Raw genomic sequence first — 20,640 nt, forward strand, 5'->3', positions numbered from 1 at the left:
ACTCGGTGAAATTATATTATGTATCTATATAAAGTGATAAAATTCGTCACTTACAGATTATCGTTTCAAATTTTTGTAATTCATTCCAAGCACGCTTAATGAACCTAAAGACCCCTTTCTGTAACTCGATTCGAACATACGGTATATGAGTTCGGACACTTTGGTGCTCTTAACTCTGTTGACCCGTCGGATAAGTGCAATGTAAAACCCGTTCTGTAATCTTGCGAGTAAGAACCATTGTTCTGTAAAGCTTGTGAAAGGTCAACACAGCCAAGAAATAGAAAACCTAAATTATAAAAGTTTGAGTTCTGCAAATAATTTTATTCCAGTCAAGTTACAGAATAGTGTCACTAGTACATATAGTACCTTACATTTTTGAATGTGTCACTCGGAACCATATTTTTTTATATACATACATGCGAAAGCCATGCGGATGGGTAATGCATTACACATTAGCGACATATGCCTTTCCGCGAGAAATTAGAATCTAGTCGCAACAAGAAATAGAGGATCTACGTCTTGGTGATCAGGAACAAATAAACTCTTTCTATAATTTTTTTTGAAGTATTTTTTTTGACTGCTCCACTATGCTGTTGCGACTGAAACGTCACCTGAAAGTTCATAAACAATTTTTCTCTATATGATCACACGGCACAAGTTAGTATGTGTCAACGAAGACTAAAGCTATAAAAGCTTATTAAATTGTTACGAGAGTTTTGCCGACCATATCCATTGGTGTGGCAATCAAATTTCCATAGACTCGAGATAAGACAAATGAAATGAATTTAATACAATTGAACTTGCTGATATGAGAAAAGTATAATTAACGTAATTGGATACAATCGAATGCAATTATCATAAATTGGAACTTAAAAAAAAAAAAAAATAAAAATTTTTACTAAATACAATCCAAAAGTAAATTTGAAGTTTGGAAAACTATAATTTAAAATAGATGTGAAATAAGAAAATCTAATTAAATCCTAACAAAAGGAACATTCTAAGTTAGAAATAAGAAAATGTAAATGTTAAGAAGTCTGCAAACTCTGTAAGGCGGTCTACGATTTACTATAGGAATTTTGAGCCAAATAACTACATTTTCTTAAGGTATTTTTTTTTACTCCAGTGTGCTTCGCTTCGTTTCCACGTTATTTGCTATGTACAAGCATACCTATGAAATTAAAATCTATTCAGCAGTATGGAAATAGATTCGAAAGAGCATTTAGATGAATTCCACATTATTTTCAGCAAATGACCTGTAAACCAGAGCAACAACCGCAACAATGTTATCAAACTTAGTTATAATAAGAAGGAATACAACTTCCTGTATAATTTTTTTTTTACAACAAAAAAAAATGTTATATGTACATACAGCTGCGAACAAAAGAATAGCAGTCGAAGATATTAAACACCTGTTATTAGTAAAAGAAGGATCATTTATTTGATAAGCTGCAATAAACTTGCAACCAAACTTATTCTAGAACCATCTAAAAACGTTTAAAGCCCCTAAAAGGAATTATTACTTTGGCTTTACAAAGTAATATTTACTATTCATGTTTCTTGATACCGGGATCGAAATGAATTATGTCAATTAGATACTTATGTACAATTTCTTTGTTCGAAATTATTTCTTTTACTTCTTACACAAGCATTTTATTCACCGTTTCCTCTGTAACTTAATGCGTACAACTTATTTTGAGGAAAGCAAATTTAGATAAAACTCAGGGTTGATTAGTATATACATCTACATATTAATTTTTTTAAATGATGAATTATAAATAAATTTGTAATTGATATGGGAATGCTGGCGTCGCCAATTATTTAGAAGGCATAAGGTAAGGCAGGTAAGGGGCCACCGAAATTTTAGGTGCGTCGGTGGCCATGGTTATTTGAGGGTGGGTTAAAGCACCGGGCGTCGCAACACCACCCGCGGCGCCCCCTATATATATTCGGCCCTTTATGTTTATTTTCCCTTTGGTTATTTTATTTTAATTTCAGCAGTTTTTTTTTGAATTTGGTTTTTAAAGTTAGTAACCGGTCATGTCCATGCGCCAGTTTTTTTTTGAATTTTAGATTTTTGAATTTTTTTGAATGTTAACGGTCTGTCCGTGACATCCGGTTCAGCCGGATGTTGTTTTAGTTTGAATTATAAGCGTTTTGAGTCGGTCTCTGCGCTTCTGTCAGTTTGTTTTGAATTCGACAGCTGCTCGTTTTGATAGGCATGATAGGAACTTTTTTCTGTTTATGGCGCAGGAACAGTAAGGTTGGCAAGGACCCGCCCCAGCCGACAATGACTAGCCACTGTGCACCAACACATCATGCCGACCGCCTTCCTTACTGCTTCCACTGTAAATGCGCATCCATAACATCTTGTTTCTTTAAGAGCCGAGGTCCTTATCGATACAACAACAACAACGGAATTTCCGATAAATTTTTTTTTTTGTCGCAAATGCAAATATATATACAAGTAAAAAAACACGGTCAATATAAAATGTAAAATAATTGCCTGCTGACATACAACCTTGCATTTGGTCATGATACAACCATGCATTGGAACAGCTGTTTTGAATCAATTGGCAGCTGTCAACGAAACGAAAAATCAGCTAACACATAAAAAAATTAATTGTATAGAGCACGCAAAAATAAAATAAAAACTTTTTACTACAGTAGTTTAGAAAATAACATGTAAAATTATTCTAGCTAACGAAGAAAAATGTAGAACAACTTGTGCAAATAAGCAAAAATTATTGATATGTGAGAAATTGGAATTTGTTTTGTGGTCATTGCCAATGCTTTGTTGGTGTTATATACGTAATTCTTCCATGGCCATTCAACTAGCCTTTCTACGTTTTATCTTTCCTATAAAATTTGCTGTTTTATGAGATAGCACTCTTCAGCGTTATTTTTCGCGGTGGGGTATTGGTGCAGAGGAAGTAAAAACCAATTATTGGTAGGTAAATGTCACTGCAAAAAATTTTATACATACACAAATTGACAAAGATAATTTAGTTAAAATTTCAGAGACGAACCATAACGAAATTGGTGACGATTGTTGAGGATAATAGCACGTCATTCATATGTTTATAAGTATACATATGTGCTTTATTGTTGCTTTGTTGGCGTGTGTTTTGTTTAATTTTTGCGTAACGTTTTACAAGACGGTGCTCCACCTAATTTTTATCAAAAATTATCAAAGATGGTATCAAAAGACGCGTCTCGACATCCGTGATCCACCTAATTTACATGAAAAATGTTCAAAGGTGGTATCAAAAGACGCGTCTCGAGTCCGAAAGCGAAAATCAAAAATTTTATTTCTGTCTAAAGTTATTTACAAAAAACCGTAAATTGACCCCGTGAGGCTCCGAAATATGGGGCCCGATCCAGTTTTTTTTTTTTGCATAGAACAACTTTCTGCGTTAGCGGCAGACCCGGTTTGGAATCAAAACTAAATGCGCGCAGAACACCTTTCTGCATTAGTGTATGTGTGTGTACAACAAATCTGGCAAAAGACAACAACCACATGAAAATTTGGACCGATTTTTTTCTTATGTCTTTTGACAGAAATAATTGTAATTTTCGCTTTCGGGCTCTAAAAACGGAATTCGAGACGCGTCTTTTGATACCACCTTTGAAAATTTTTGATAAAAATTATGTGGTGCACCGTCTTTTAAAACGTTACCATTTTTTGTATTGACATGCTTGTTGTGAGTGAAACACTACCCATTAATTAATTATATTCAAATGCAACAAACCCCACCCTAAATCACGACTACAACAATTGCTTAAACAGTGCCAATGTCATAGAAGTGACGTTAAAATGGATCCACAAAAAATTACAGCATTAGCAAACTTATTAAGAAAAAATGGTGATAAAATTTTGGACTCTGAATTCTCGATGACACTATCAGGTACATACATAGTGAATACATATATAATAGACACTTGCATAGATATATGTATAAACGACCTTATTTATTTTGTCCTAATTATCTGTCCAGTAGAAATATAAAAATCGTGTATGTAGCAGTAAGGAAAAAATATATGTAGGATAAAATTCGTGTACCTTCTAAATACTTGCTTATGATACAAGCCTGTATAACAAGAAAACCAAGAACGCGATGAGCTAAACAGGACTATACTAAAAAAGAGGCCCATGGTCCGGTAAAATCTGACTAGTTCCAATACCTACATATATGTATGTGTATAACTTTTTCACTGTCCCTTTTGAGTAAGACCCCGTTGTTGTTGTTGTACCGATAAGGTTGCTCCCAGAAGGCTTTGGGGAGTGTTATCGTTGTGATGGTCCTTTGCCGGATACAGATTCGGTACGCTCCGGTAACACAGCACCATTAAGCTGCTAGCCCAACCATCTCGGGAACGATTTATTTGACCACATTAAACCTTCAGACCTTCCCCACCCCCAAGTTCCATGAGGATCTTGGGGTCGCCAGAGCCTCGTCTGTTAGTGAAACAGGATTCGCCGCGGATAGGTGAGGTTGGCAATTGGGTTTGGAGAAGCTATAATTTTCGCTGGCAACTTGAAGGGTTGCGCTACACAGCCCCTTGAATCTGGTATTTTAGTCGCCTCTTACGACAGACATACCTACCGCGGGTATATTCTGACCCCCTAACCCGCTGGTGTAAACCGTAAGACCCCGTGCTTTCGTTTTTTATCACTGTGCATCAACAATTTAAATAGTTTTAAAAATCTGCATATACATTTTCAATTTTTTCTTAGAATTTAAGTAACTTTTTGAGTACTTACAAGTTTTTAAAGTTTAATTCATTTTACTGTAACGAATTTAATGTTTGACGCTCCTCAAAATTTGCATTGATTTTTCCTTTTTCCAATAGATATAAAAAACCAAAAATAATAAAAGCATAATAAGCCGAAGTTTTTTATATTTAAAATTATCCAGAAAAAGTTTCAAAAAGTACTGTAAAAAATTTGCTTATATTTTTAACATTTTTTTTCTACTCGCAGACGTAAGCAAAATTGCTTAGTTTAAAGCCGGAGTCATTGGTGCCGTATGTCGTATCGCTGTATCTGTATCCCTAACGTAATAAGCTGTTTATCGTTACGACGGTAAACCAAAACCCAATGGGTTGGCTACGATACGGTTACGACCTTAGCGGCACCAATAATCGATTGCATTGATTCTCATAAGGTTGGTCGAATCAGCTGTTATAAGGTTACCGATACGGTTACCGATAAAGCACCAATGTCTCTAGCTTAATTTATTTCTTTTCTGCTTTGTTTATTTGGGTTTATTTTTGCAAAATAATTTAACAAATTATTTTTAGTTGAAATCTCTTAAAGTTTGTTAAAATATTTACTAATTAGTATTTATAAATTTTAAAGGTCTTCGATACCGAAATGTGTATTGAATACCATGGTGTTATTGTGATATGTAGAAAAACACTTTGTGGAGATCCATCAATGTATATATTTTAGTTGAACTAAAATAAAGTTATAATTCAACTAAAATCAGTGGCTTCTCGGTATAACCGAAGAAGTGTTGTTGTTTTAGTACACTTGAACGAGCAGTTGTTTCGTTGAGAGAAATGTCGATATTACGAACTGAGTGTTGAATATTACAGTGTAACAGAAACTGCTTTGAGTGAATTGCGAAGCTAGAATCCGCAAATCTAAACGAAATTCTGGGCTACATTAGGGAGTGACCATATAGTCGAGCGATCCAAGAAGGCAGCAGCAGCGCTCTTCATCTGCAAGAGGGCAGTTGGCACCCCTGGGGATTCTCCCCTAAGATAGCCTACTGGATTTACACAGCCATTGTGCGCCCGATTCTTCTTTGTGGTGCCTTGGTCTGGTGGTATACACTAGCTAAAACTACCTATCTTAAAATGCTTCATAAGGTACAACGGAGTTCGGAGCTCTACATCACTGGGGCTCTTGGCTCCACTCCGTCCGAAGGAAATAGCGGTCATCACCGCTCTACGCATAAGGGAAATAGGTCTCTGGTCAAATGGATCTAATGGACACGCAACAATCCTGGGCATGAACGCCCCAGTCCCAATACCGGTGCGCACTGACTACTGCACGCCAAGGAACGTCTTCGTTAAAAACTATAGTATATATATACCATCGCGACAAGACTGGAACACCAGACAACATACAGTACCGGGTGCCATCAACATATTCACGGATGGTTCTAAGCTTGACGGAAAGGTGGGAGCAGGCGTCTTTTCACCGGATCTTAGGATGGTAAACCGGTGTTTATTTTCTCAGACAGCCAGGCCGCATTAAAGGCCCTGGACTCATTCGTCTACAACGTAAAGTCGGTCACTGAATGCCGCAGATCTCTTAACGATATGGTTCAGCGCTTCAGTATCAGCCTGAAGGCAACTGCAGAGCAGACGAGCTGGCCAGAAGAGGCACCACCGACCATATCCTTCCGGGAAATGATTCGGTAGGTATACCCATGGCCACTTTCAGACTTCGTCTGAACACAAGCGCTATAAGAATTGCAAATGGACTATGATCAGCCATATCATCGTGTGAGACATCACGCTAACCTGGCCCTCATATGACAAAGGGCGCACAGGAGCGCTTCTGATTTTAAACAAATCAGTTCTATCGTCCCTGATAAGGGTTCTAACAGGGCATTGTTTAATAGGCACGCATGGTGCTAGAATGGGGGCAACGACCTTCGACTATTGTCGCAGCTGCAGATGTACAGAAAAGGAGGATAGTGTTCAGCACCTTCTCTGTCATTGTCCAGCGCTTAGTAGGCGTAGGTTGGCCATCCTTGGTAAAGCTTTTCTACATGACCTTGCTGAGGTCTCTAGCTATCAAGTCAAGGCTCCAGCAAAATATATAATTTCCACGAAGTGGTTTGACCCGCTTTAGGCAGGGTAGGGATCCTCTTTGAGACCGTATAGGGTATTACAATGGGCCCATTGGTGGCCTAAGTAGTGAGCTATTACCATAGTGTGTAGCTTAGCCCTTGCAACCTAACCCAACTTGGGAAACGCACTGGTTTAGCTTTATGTATGTATGAACCACATTCTACAAAAGGGAAACTAGGGCTTCTGCGTGGTATCACAACGGGCCACAATGGACCGCTTGGGCAGAGGAGGTGGCCACTTTAATCTAATCTAACCTAACTCATTTTCGAGAAAAAAGTTACTTTTTGGTTATTCCGGGAAGCCACAGAAATAACACAAGCACCTGCAACCTTATCCATTAATACCGTTACTTTCTTTGAGTACGATGTATTATTAAATTTTTTTCTTATTGCCGTTCCATATAACCGCTTAAGTGTTTTAGCATAGATTTTGCAATTTTTAATTAGCACATTAGAACTCAAAAACATTTTGCTATCACAAACTTATAAACAATCGAACCGTGTAAGTTAAATGAACTTTGTATACTTCCGTCATAGCTGTGTGACTCATATACAGTATGTTGTGAAGTATTCATATACATATGTACAAGGTGGTGCGCAAGAGGGGCGGTTGAAACCCCCATGGGCTTACAACGACTGAATTTTTTTCATAAAAAGTGGTAGATGGAATAGTGCATTTGTTGACTGATAGCCAATAAATATGATAAATGTTTCTCATTACTCCCGTTTCTATTAATTTTTATCGCAAAACTAGTCTTGACCATAACGAATGGTTACTATGAGCTTCCATATGTTCAACCCCGGGGTTAGATCGAGGATAGCCTCCAGCGCCGTTGTAGGGCATGTGCGCATAGCTCCAGTGATGCGTACACATGCCAGTCGCTGAAGTTTTGACAGTGCTTGTCTCGTCGTCGCCCGAGTTGTTCTCGATGCCCAGGCTATCGAGCCATATGTTATCATAGGTTTCACTATCATGGTATACATCCATCTTAGCACATGTGGGCTACAGCCCCATGATTTGCCTGCTAGACGTTTGCATACCATGATGGACGTCGTGGCCCTAGCTCTCATGGAGTCGAAGTGTTGTTTCCTTAGGAGCTTGGTGTCGAAAGTGACCCCCAAGTATTTCACAGCGGTACCATATTCTAGTGCCACGCCATCTATTGTTATTGCTCTCAGGGCTGGTAGGACCCTTCTTCTGGTGAAGGGGATGATCGTTGTCTTAGATGGGTTGATGTTAAGCCCCACACTGGCGCACCATCCCCTTGTGATATTCAGTGCTCTTTGTATTATGTCACAGCATATCCTTGGCATCTTATGCCACTGTTTGATAGCTTTTGCAGGAGTTCATCCACTACTAGGCTCCACAGAAGGGGTGAGGGATTCAAGGGGTTTTGTAGCGCAATATATAGCTTCTCCAACCCAATTGTCAACCTCACCTTCGAGCGGCGAATCCGGTTTCACTAACAGACGAGGCTCTGGCGACCCCAAGCTCCTCATGGAACTTGGGGGTGGGGAGGGAGGGATGGCCTGAAGGTTCAATGTGGCCATATAAATCGTTCCCGAGATGGTCGGGCCAGCACCTTAATGGTGCTGTGTTACCGGAGCGTATCGGATCTGTATCCGACAAAGGACCATCACATCGATAACACTCCCCAAAGCCTTCGCGGAGTAACCTAATCGCTACAACAACAACAACAACAGAAGGGGGTGACAGAACACCTCCTTGGGGCATCCTCCCGTGGTATTAACGCGCTGTTACCTACATGGACTTCAGCGATTCTTGTGCGGATGTACGCTTTCGTGAGATGTGTTGTCAAAGGCACCCTCGATATCAAGGAAAGCGCAAAGCACTGTGTCCTCTGTTTCGAACGCCCTCTGTATTTCAGATGTTAATTGGTACAGAGCTGTGTCCGTGGACCTACCCGCTATATACGCATGCTAGCTATGATGTAGCGGTCAGCTATTGAGGGCGTTCGACTTAATTTCTTGGTTTATTGTCTTTTCCATTGCCTTCAAGACAAACGAGGTTAGACTTATTGGTCTGTGAATAGTCCCTTTTTCCTACTTTTGGTATGAAAACCACTTTTGCTCTTCTCCACATCATCGTTATGTATCCCAGCCAGGCTATCTCTCATGATCCTGGCGAGATGTGGGATCATCTGTGTTCCTTGCTGCATTAGCTCCGGGTAGATGTTATCCACCCCCGGAGATTTGTATTTCTCAAAGGATTCCACTGACTATCTGACTCTGGCCTAACAGAAGAGGGAGTTGGCTAATTGCCAGTCTGATGGGGTTGTTTTCACTCGGGGGAATACAGGTTCCGGTACTTGCGGAGAGGCACCAGGAAAATACGCTTGTAGCAGGGCCTTTGCTCGCCCTTTTCCTGTATAGGTACCGTCCGGGAGCCTAATTTCTGGGTTAATATCTCTCTGCTCTTTGGCTAAGGCCTTGTGGAGCCTTGCCGCTGCAGGTGTGCTGGAAATTCCTGAAACTTTCCCTTTTAGCTTTCCTTATCTCTTTATTGTACTTTGTCAGATTTTGAGTGTATTCCTCCCAGTTGCCGGTCCTCCTTGCCACGTTAAAAAGTTTCCTGACATTCCTCCTTAGTGACGTCAGATCATGCGACCACCAGGGGGTTGTCTTTTTACCTTTAACTAAGGAGCCTCGTTGTAGGCATCTATCATTATCTGATTTACCCTGTCCACTCTGCTCTCTAACCTGGTACAATTGGTGCTTCTGCACTTGTTCTTGAGGCTATCTACGTTAGCCTCTATAATTCTTTTGTAGCTGCCCCAGTCTGTTTTCCTGGGATTTCTTTTGGGGGTTGGATAGCCTCGATACAGCACCCAGCTCAAACCTTATGATCCTGTGATCCGAAAGGGAGGGTTCTTCCGAGACCCTCCATTTCGAGATCATATTCTCAGTTAGATTGTTGCCGAGTGTTATATCAAGGACTTCTGCCCTGGCTCTTGTAACAAACGTTGGTTTACTCCCGACGTTGTATATAGTTAAATCATTACTGGCTATATATTCTAGCAAACACTCACCCCTTTGGTTGGTATCACTGCTGCCCCACTCCGTGTTGTGGGAGTTAGCATCGCTTCCTACAACTAGCGAAAGTTTGGCTCTCCTGCAGTATGATACCAGCTTCTGGACGTTATCTGGAGGGATTGTATTTTCGTCCCCCGGGAAATAGGCTGCGGCTAGCACAATGCTGGAGTCGGCTCCATTGATCTTTGCATCGATTTGCACCGCCACCAAATCTCGACTTAAAAACTGTATTGCAAACATAGTTAATATCTGTTTTAAGCATTACACATGCTCTAGATCTCTCCTGAGAGAGATCCGAAATTACTCTGTTATTACTCACATTAAGGCCCCTCACCTGTCCCTTGTATACCCAAGGTTCCTGTATGAGGGCAATGCCCAGATCATCCGAGGCAAACTTCCTCGCCAGTACAGCAGGTTCAAGCTCTCGATGAGCTCCTGTGTGGTAGGGATTTCCTCATCCCTTGGCTGTGCGATTGCATCGCTTCCGTGTCGGTGCTTGGGTCCGACATGTCCTCGTCCGACATCTCGTGTTTGTCGACACCCTCTGCCTCCGCCCTTTCTTCCGGCCGCTCACTGTTCCCTGGTTGCCTCCAGGGACTCACATGGATCAAGCCGTATCTGTAATGCAGGTTGAAACCATTCCTACGAGTGAGCTGGTATGATTCCTCGTCAATGCCCACGTCGAGACGTAGGCCCGTTTCTTCCGCGCTGCAGTTTATAACGCGCCATCTTTGCGTCTTGAGGCCCTCGTTTTGGTTCCCGAGGAGCCGGATCGCAAATTCTTTGGGGCGATCCGCACTTCTGGGGAGGAACATTGTCACATTATGTGTGGGCGGTATATAAACCCCGCGCCTCGTACATAATGGTGGCCCTGTCCACCCCTCGAGTGTTGGTACTACCTCTTCGAGCCACTTCGCGGTTCTCTCGTCCTCGCAGTCTACGAGGAGGAGCCCTGCTCAGAAGTCCCCCCCGCAAAATATTAGGGCATGCCCACATCCCCTGAACACTCCCTCCATATACTGTTCCTGGAGAATCGTCAGGTCCTCTTGACTAAGGGCATCCGCTGGGTAGTTCCTGGGCAGCACGGCCACTCGGATACCCCTGAGGGCGTCCGAGTAGCTCTGCTGTCTTGGTGCTGACTCAGCGGGTATCTCGGTCGTCCTGGCCAAATTCTCTCGGCGCATGGTTGCCGTGTTCTGCGGAGCATTGGCCCGTTACCTCTTCGAACTGGGAGTTTCCTCCGGTGTGATTTGCCCGATCCTACGCTTTTCAGCGGGAGAGGGTGTATGCTGGCCAGCTTCCGCTGGCTGTTTTCTGCTTCCTCCTCTGTTCATCCGTTCGGCGGTCGGTGTTCTCTGCTCGGGGGCTGGTTTATGCCTGTGCTCATCTGCTCTGGCTCTTGCTTCCCTGGGCGACAGGCCCTCCTCAAGGTATCGGAGATACCATTTTATACCAGACCCACTTAGTCGCAGGCGCCATTTATCTGTAATCGATCCTGGTCTGCCCGGTGGTGGTGGTGCAGGTTGCCTGCCTCTGTTATGCCTTCTGTTGGGCCGCTTCCACTCTTCCCGGTTTCGCTCGGTGTCGTTCCCTTTCTGGGACCTATCGCAGCTGCCTTGTGAGCTGCTTCCAGAATCATGCTCCGACGGTGAGCGCCCATGTTTACTCGGCTCTCTAGAGGGCCTGCTAGGATGGTTGCTGTTACCTTCGCTCATTAGTGTAGAGGTACCGTCGGAGCTACGCTTAGTTACTGTACCTCTTTCCTCGGGGGGCCCGCGATGCACTATGGTGGTACTGGGCCCTCCATGGTTCGCGGGTTATTGCTCGACGCCTGCCCCTCCTGCTCCCCTTACTTGATTTGCCCGCGCTGCTCACCAGTGGCCGAGATGCCGCTGGGGATCGCGGGTTTCGTCGCATTTTGCTTATTATGCTCTTCTGGCCCGCGTTGCTTTCTTTGGGTATTTGTGTTGCCCTTTGGGTTTGCGGGTTTAACCCATTTACGCCCAAACAAAGAGCGTTAGTATTTTTTTATATTTATTTGCAGTTTTGTCATCTTACAAATCACATTAATTAAGTTTAGTATTACAAATTTACGAAAAAGTGATAAAAGTTGACTTTTGAGGGTGTACTTTATTTAGTACAGCGGGCACTTATGAGTGATATATTTTAAAACATTCTTTGTCAATGTATAACGTTTTTTGGCATCCTGTACATTGTCATTTTATTCGCGTATGACACAAAACATATCGTAGCTGTTTGGGAAGCTTTCCAGGGTTATTTCCGTTGTTCCTTTTTGGACCTGCTACGATACAGCCGGATGGACGAGCTTTGTTGGCGTTACGGTTCTTAAGGTAGCTCCGAGCAATGTGCCTTCTGAAAGTCAATTGGTCGAACCTATTTTCGCTAGATAAAGTATGTAGACGCCAAGTGTTAGATATGCTCATATCAAGCATGTATGTGAAGATAACCCACCACCATTTTTACCACGAATACCAATGCGATTTTCACGTATTGTTCCAGTTGCTTTATATCCAATTTCTTTCAAGTCTCGCACAAAATCACAATTAGTAAAAAAATTGTCTAAATAAATTGTATGTTCCTCAGGTATCGAAGGCATTTTTAGTAACAACGATTTGACAACTCTATGACCTTTTGAGGTGACAGATGTTTTTCCGCAATATACATCAAAAACATAGGAGTAACCATCAGAACTGGCTGCTACCCAGTTTTTGTAACCGAATCTAATTGACTTACCTCGAATGAATTGCTTAGAGGGATGGTGGCCATAATATTTTATCATTGATTCGACGATCGAAATGTTCTCATGAAATATCCCGTTCTGACAAAACTTTTGAATCAATAGGTCACGCAGGGGTCTAATTTTGAACATCTTATCGTTGGAAGTATATACAAGGCTATTATTAACTAAGTGAAAGTTTCGTTTAGTGACATACCGTTCGACACAATATAATCTTCAAGATCTTCCTCATAACTCCAATATTGGCGCTCACGTGGTAGTCTATGATAGCCAGATAGTATTAGTATACCCAAAAATCTCCGTAGGTCATCATCGTCCAGTACGAAGTCATGCCTATTATTTTAGGCAGCATACAGGTCAGTGTTCTGCTTGATCAAATGGAGTACCTCCTCATCAAATATTTTTTTCAAAAATCTCTACCGACGAAAGGTTAGGTAGCTGTTCAATAACTTCGACTTTTCGCGATGAGCAATCATTATTCATAAACTGGGAGGAGTAAGACGGCGTGCATTTTTCCATTTTGGCCGTGAGTCAGACGGATTTAAACGTCTTCTTTTGCTACACAAAGGTTCGTCATCACTATCGTTCCATTCAGAATCGTCATCGAAATTTGCATTACGGTGCATGAACATACATATCGCATGTGCCCATTGTACTAAAAAAACGACAGTTGACAAAATGATTTCCTAAATCCTGCAAATCACAAACATTTACACGCACGGCACTAAATAAGATTAGCTTTGTCTTTTTACACTTTAAAATTATGAATATTTAAATGGTAATTCCAATATTTTAATGAAAAATAACTAATTTTTCTTCTGACTAACTCCGATGTGAAAACTGCATGTGCAAATGTCAAAATCTGGAGTCATCTGTTATACCAATTTATCTGTAATCTTAGGCAAAACGAAGATAATATTACAAGGTGGTTGCACATCTAAATAGTTTTGATATAAAAGTCGTAGCAAAGTTTAAGGCATGGCTTGTATTGGTGTCGTTTATATAGTACAGAGAGCGCAAATGGGTTAAGAGCCGGTTCTCTGCGCATTCCAGCGCTGGTGCAGGGAGATTCATCGTCCCTCATATGCTCTAAGAAGAGCATTGCCTCCTCTCTCGAGAGGCTCTCCAGGAATTGTCTGGAGTAGTTGCGTGGCCTGCTACTGCTTTGCCCGCTGCTCTTTTTGGAGCCCGTTTTCTTTGTTGCGTTGCTGTTGTTGTTTAGTTTTTTGTTGTGTTGGTTATTGTTTTTACTCATTTTTGTCGTCCGACAACATGCTTGACGTGGCAGGCGTAGTTGTCAATTATTTATATGGGGGACTGGGTTGGTCCGCCGCGGCAGAGCCCCTTGACGCGGTAAGGCCATTATTACTCGCCAAGGTGGCCCGGTGTTGGGGAGGCGCCGTTATAATACAGCCGGTGTTGTGAACCTCCTGGCTGCAAACCAGTCCAATGGGCGCGGTGACGCATGACACCCTGGATTAGGAGGTGAAAGTTCCTGGTTACCGATAGCATTCGACGACATCTGTCAGGTGAGCGCAGTTGCGCCGCACCCATCTGACCAATTAGTATCAAATGCGATCGGCATAAGCCCCTGCACCGCTACAAGGTGACTGTCTCCGCAGAGGTCATAAACTACTAAAAAAAGGCCTTAAAATTAAATCGTTCTCTCCCTGGCGAAATGTGAAATCTTCACTTGCGGGAAATGTGCTGTTTAATATCTCTATAGAACTTCCCCTTCTTCTTGTTCACGTTTAAAAAATACATCCCAATAAACGTTGATACTTGAGTCACATTGAGTCACGTTGAGAATAAGCATGCTTCTTAAATCTCAAACGTTGTTTCTCAATAGCCACTCACCTTGAGAGTTATACCTTCCCAATAAAACTGTAATTTTTATGTGTACCAAATAATGGGCTTTTTTCTAAAGCTTCAAATTTTTTTCTGATGACTTAATTTCTTTTTGTTTTTCCAAATTTATGGATAAAAAAACGCTCAATATCGTTCTCAAGTTAGTTAACTACAGTGAGTGTCATCTTATTTGATGCAGTCACAAAAATAATCTTTCAAAGCCTATATCTTTTGATTAAAAAAGTTATACAAAAAATTCTAAATATTTAACGAGCTCTAAGGCCGAAAATAATCAGAAGATAGTTATTCAAAAAAATTATAAAGCATAGTAATATTAGCATTGTTTTTTATTTAAAAAATCATTTCAAGTACTAGATGTTCCTTATTTAGTCCTTGAATTTATAAGTAAACTCAGTACTTTGTCTGGTAACCGTTTTGTGAGATAACCGATTTTAGACGATCCTTCATTGAACTGACAAGTTTTTCGGTTAGCTCCGGTGGAATTTTGACCATTCTTCGAGAAGTGCTGCTTTGAGAGTTTTCTTTGCTAGAAATATGGTGTTTTCGGATATTTTTTTCTAGTGGGGACCATAAATCCTCAATGACATTTAAGTCAGGATCAAGTGATTTGTTGGGCTTACGCCAAACCATCGACTTTCCGTCCGACCCAAATATATTAAACTTGGACTCGTCAGAAAATAATACAGTTTTCCAAAATGTCGAATCCTTCAAACGGTATATTTTGGCGAATTTCAAACGACCAACTTTATTTTTTAATTAATGAATGCGAATTGTTGATGCACTACATTCCTTCCCAAGGAAGTTTTTCATTTGATGAGCCAATTTTTGTGCCGAAAATTTGGGATTTTCGTTACAAAAAAGAGTTTTCATATTGCATGTCGGTAATAGTCTAGTTGAGGGGTCGACTGTTAATACGCGTCCAAAAATATCGAGAGAGGTGTCAAACGACGCGTCTCGACATCAGTCTTAATAATCCGAAGGCGGAAAATTGTAACTCGTTCAAAAGATATTAACGAAAAACCGAAAAATGACCCACGGGTCCCTCCGAAACCGGGGATGGAATCCATTATATTTTTGCGCAGAACATCCTTCTGCATTGGCGGCCTTCGGCCGCGCTTATAAAAAATTACCCTGGGTGGGTCCAACACCGGTTTGGAAGCCAAACCTATATCCGCGCAAAACACTTATGTTCACAATTTTTTGTATGGGTACAACAACATTACAACAACCACATGAAAATCGCCAACTTCAACTGCAAATATCTTCGGACACAGATAAAATGTTTCTTTTCCGCCTTCGGATTATTATTGTCGAGGTGAATACGCGTCTTTTGACACCTCTATCGATATTTTTGGTAGCGTATTAGCAGTCGACCCCTCAACTAGACTTTTACCTGCATATCTCCCGAAATATTCTTTTTAGTTTGGTAAAAATTAAATGTGGTTGATCGCCAACACTTCATTGATTCATTTCATACTGCATACAATTTTTTTATAAAGTTATATTATATTTTGGAGATGGAGTGGCAACGGAATAGGGAGTTGGCATCGGGAGTGGAAGAGGAAGTGATGGTGGGATTGGAAATGGGAGAAGGCAAGACGTAGGAAAAGTAAGCGACAATAAAAGACAACAATATTAGAAGAGAAGAAGAGGAAGAAAAAAAATGTAAGGAAGTGGGAATCATTTAAAAAGCAAGCATTTTCCGGGTGCTTTGCACACAGAGTATATTAACTTTGATTGGATAACGGTTGTTGTACAGGTATAAAGCAATCGATATAGATATAGACTTCCATATATCAAAATCATCAGTGTCGAAAAAAAATGGTATTGACCCATGTCCGTCCGTCCGTCCGTTAACACGATAACTTGAGTAAATATTAAGATATCTTCACTAAATTTGGTACACGAGCTTATCTGGACCCAGAATAGATTCTCTTGATAAAAATTTTAAATGGGCGTGGCATCGGCATAACAATAAATAGGAAAAACTAAAAATTTTTAAAAATGGGCGTGGCACCGCCCCTTTTACAACTAAGCAATTTTCTGTTTCGGGAGCCATAACTCGAAGAAAAATTAACGGATCGTAATTCCCTATAGCAGGAAATATTTCTAGAAAAAATGGGCGAGATCGGTTAAAAACCACGCCCACTTTTATATAAAAGATTTTAAAAGTCAAAAAAGGTTTATATCAATAGAATTTTTCTTTCTAAATTGAATTATAACATTAAATTGGAAAACACTTAAATTTTTGAAAATGGGTGTGGCACCGCCCCTTTTATGACTAAGCAATATTCTATATTTCGGGAGCCATAACTCGAAGAAAAATTAACATATCGTAATGAAATTGTGTACACATATTGTCCTTATAGCAGAAAATATTTCTAGTAAAAATGTACGGGATCGGTTAAAGACCACGCCCACTTTTATATAAAACAAGTTTAAAAAGGTCGTAGACTAGAATAATAACCTATAACTTAGCAAAAAATAGTTTTGAATCAATGATATTTCACTTATCAAGTTTTATTGTAAGAGGAAATGGGGAGACATTTTTTTTAACGGGCGGTGCCACGTGTTATGTAGAAAAGTAATTTATCTGAAATGAATGTACAATTGAAGCTCACGCTGAGTATATAATGTTCGGTTGCACCCGTACTTAGCCTTCCTTACTTGTTTTTTTAACAATGTTGGTGATCAATTTAGAATAATTTGAAAATAATGTTGAGTTTAAACTTGAGAGCTTGGCATATCCCAAAGGTCAGAGAAATATGGATTTGGTTTATTAGAATGTTTTTGTCGCAGGACTCAACATATTCCTTGAACTTTCGGTATTGCAACTGTTACACACTTCACTGTACTTTTCATGTTTTTGCGCCGAGATTAACAAAAGTCCAAATGACTGCGCTTTACATTCTACTTACACGCGCATATACGCAATTTCAATTGTTGTTATTGCTTTTTTCTACTCGTCTTTGTTTTGTACTATCTATATATTAATACGCTAACAAAATTTCCATACAATCAATTGACAGGCTGTTTCGCATACTTAGCATACGTAAAATCATATAAAAGTTATATGAATCGATTCGTATTGATCAGCCGCAGTGCATAGGCCTATTTTTGTTAACAAATATTACTCTATTTGTTTATAATTAATAAAAAAAGTTTTTTGTAAATTCGAACAATTCATACAAATATCGTAAGTCATTATCGTGCACAAGCGCGCCATCTTTGGGAACAATTATATAAGTTTTCTAATGCGAATTTCAAAGACCTAAACCGTTATGCACAAGCGCGCCGTCTTTGGGAACAATTGTCTAAGTTTTCTAATGTGAATTTCAAATTTTATGTATACTCGCTAAATTCGAAAGCACAAATGTTTCACCTACATACAAATATGGTTCCCCATTGTAGCCGCTTACCTATAATAGTCTCTACCAAAATCCTAAAAAATTGTTCCAAATTATTTGTAGCGTACCACAAAATCTTAAATAGAATTAATTTTTGACCGGCCCATTTTTTGTGGCAAATTTCACTTAAACGTAAATACATAAGTCTTTATTTAACAGATTCTTTGTTTTTTATTTTAGTTGTTTTCAAAAAAACATGAAATCACAAATAATGAGTTAACTTTAGTTGAAACTAACTAATTTATTTATAACAATTAATGGCAAATTTGCCCGAAAATATTTTTGCATTTGCAGATTTAATCCTCATTTTAGATAAAGTACGTCTTATACTGAACGAAAAAAAAAGTTACAAAAATATAACATTAAATTTTTTATATTGCCTTTTATGCTAATTTATTTTAGTTCTTATTTTATTTTATTATATATTCTCTTATTTCAAATTGGTTTATTATTATTTAACTGCAACTTGACTGAATCGGAAAATTTCACGTTGTATATTAAACGAAACAAAAAAACGTCCCAAAAACGTCTTTGATTTTAGGTCAAAACGGTAACCGGCATCATAGCGTGCATAATCAGTATATTACCCACTATCTATATATTAATACGCTAACAAAATTTCCATACAATCAATTGACAGGCTGTTTCGCATACTTAGCATACGTAAAATCATATAAAAGTTATATGAATCGATTCGTTTTGATCAGCCGCAGTGCATAGGCCTATTTTTGTTAACAAATATTACTCTATTTATTTATAATTAATAGAAAGTTTTTTGTAAATTCGAACAATTCATACAAATATCTTAAGTCATTTAAGTCATTGTAGCCGCTTACCTATAATAGTCTCTACCAAAATCCTAAAAAATTGTTCCAAAATAATTTGTAGCGTACCAAAAAATCTTAAATAGAATTAATTTTTGACCGGCCAATTTTTTGTGGCAAATTTCACTTAAACGTAAATACATAAGTCTTTATTTAACAGATTTTTTGTTTTTCAGTTTAGTTGTTTTCAAAAAAACATGAAATCACAAATAATGGGTTAACTTTAGTTGAAACTAACTAATTTATTTATAACAATTAATGGCAAATTTGCCCGAAAATGTTTTTGCATTTGCAGATTTAATCCTCATTTTAGATAAAGTACGTCTTATACTGAACGAAAAAAAAAAGTTACAAAAATATAACATTAAATTTTTTATATTGCCTTTTATGCTAATTTATTTTAGTTCTTATTTTATTTTATTATATATTCTCTTATTTCAAATTGGTTTATTATTATCATTGTATATTAAACGAATTTATTGTATATTAAACGAAACAAAAAAACGTCCCAAAAATGTTTTTGATTTTAGGTCAAAACGGCAACCGGCATCATAGCGTGCATAGTCAGTATATTACCCACTATCTATATATTAATACGCTAACAAAATTTCCATACAATCAATTGACAGGCTGTTTCGCATACTTAGCATACGTAAAATCATATAAAAGTTATATGAATCGATTCGTTTTGATCAGCCGCAGTGCATAGGCCTATTTTTGTTAACAAATATTACTCTATTTATTTATAATTAATAGAAAGTTTTTTGTAAATTCGAACAATTCATACAAATATCGTAAGTCATTTCCGTGCACAGCGCGCCATCTTTGGGAACAATTATCTAAGTTTTCTAATGCGAATTTCAAAGACCTAAACCTTTATGCACAAGCGCGCCGTCTTTGGGAACAATTGTCTAAGTTTTCTAATGTGAATTTCAAATTTTATGTATACTCGCTAAATTCGAAAGCACAAATGTTTCACCTACATACAAATATGGTTCCCCATTGTAGCCGCTTACCTATAATAGTCTCTACCAAAATCCTAAAAAATTGTTCCAAAATAATTTGTAGCGTACCAAAAAATCCTAAATAGAATTAATATTTGACCGGCCCATTTTTTGTGGCAAATTTCACTTAAACTTAAATACATAAGTCTTTATTTAACAGATTCTTTGTTTTTTATTTTAGTTGTTTTCAAAAAAACATGAAATCACAAATAATGGGTTAACTTTAGTTGAAACTAACTAATTCATTTATAACAATTAATGGCAAATTTGCCCGAAAATGCTTTTGCATTTCCAGATTTAATCCTCATTTTAGATAAAGTACGTCTTATACTGAACGAAAAAAAAAAGTTACAAAAATATAACATTAAATTTTTTATATTGCCTTTTATGCTAATTTATTTTAGTTCTTATTTTATTTTATTATATATTCTCTTATTTCAAATTGTTTTTTTATTATCATTGTATATTAAACGAATTTATTGTATATTAAACGAAACAAAAAAACGTCCCAAAAATGTTTTTGATTTTAGGTCAAAACGGCAACCGGCATCATATCGTGCATAGTCAGTATATTACCCACTATCTATATATTAATACGCTAACAAAATTTCCATACAATCAATTGACAGGCTGTTTCGCATACTTAGCATACGTAAAATCATATAAAAGTTATATGAATCGATTCGTTTTGATCAGCCGCAGTGCATAGGCCTATTTTTGTTAACAAATATTACTCTATTTCTTTATAATTAATAGAAAAAGTTTTTTGTAAATTCGAACAATTCGTACAAATATCGTAAGTCATTTTTGTGCACAGCGCGCCATCTTTGGGAACAAATATCTAAGTTTTCTAATGCG

At 38.7% G+C, this 20,640-nt stretch overlaps 1 protein-coding gene across 9 annotated transcripts in view; it reads left to right on the forward strand.

Moving 5' to 3' along the window:
- The first annotated feature begins 2,571 nt into the window (after positions 1 to 2,571).
- The window catches only part of LOC137239258 (serine-rich adhesin for platelets), a 62,969-nt gene continuing 44,900 nt past the window's right edge, over positions 2,572 to 20,640 (forward strand). Inside the window, exons 1-3 of one of the 9 annotated variants that reach the window (XM_067764351.1) lie at positions 2,572 to 2,951; positions 3,007 to 3,118; positions 3,788 to 3,905. In XM_067764351.1, the coding sequence (XP_067620452.1) occupies positions 3,815 to 3,905 (91 nt within the window). In that variant the 5' untranslated portion in view covers positions 2,572 to 2,951; positions 3,007 to 3,118; positions 3,788 to 3,814. Of the gene's footprint in view, positions 2,952 to 3,006; positions 3,119 to 3,787; positions 3,906 to 20,640 lie in introns of those variants that run through there. The other 8 variants (XM_067764348.1, XM_067764352.1, XM_067764349.1 and 5 more) reach the window with 8 other exon arrangements.

The sequence above is a fragment of the Eurosta solidaginis genome, chromosome 2 (assembly GCF_040869045.1).
Source record: "Eurosta solidaginis isolate ZX-2024a chromosome 2, ASM4086904v1, whole genome shotgun sequence".
In the NCBI taxonomy this organism is placed as follows: Eukaryota; Metazoa; Arthropoda; class Insecta; order Diptera; family Tephritidae; genus Eurosta; species Eurosta solidaginis.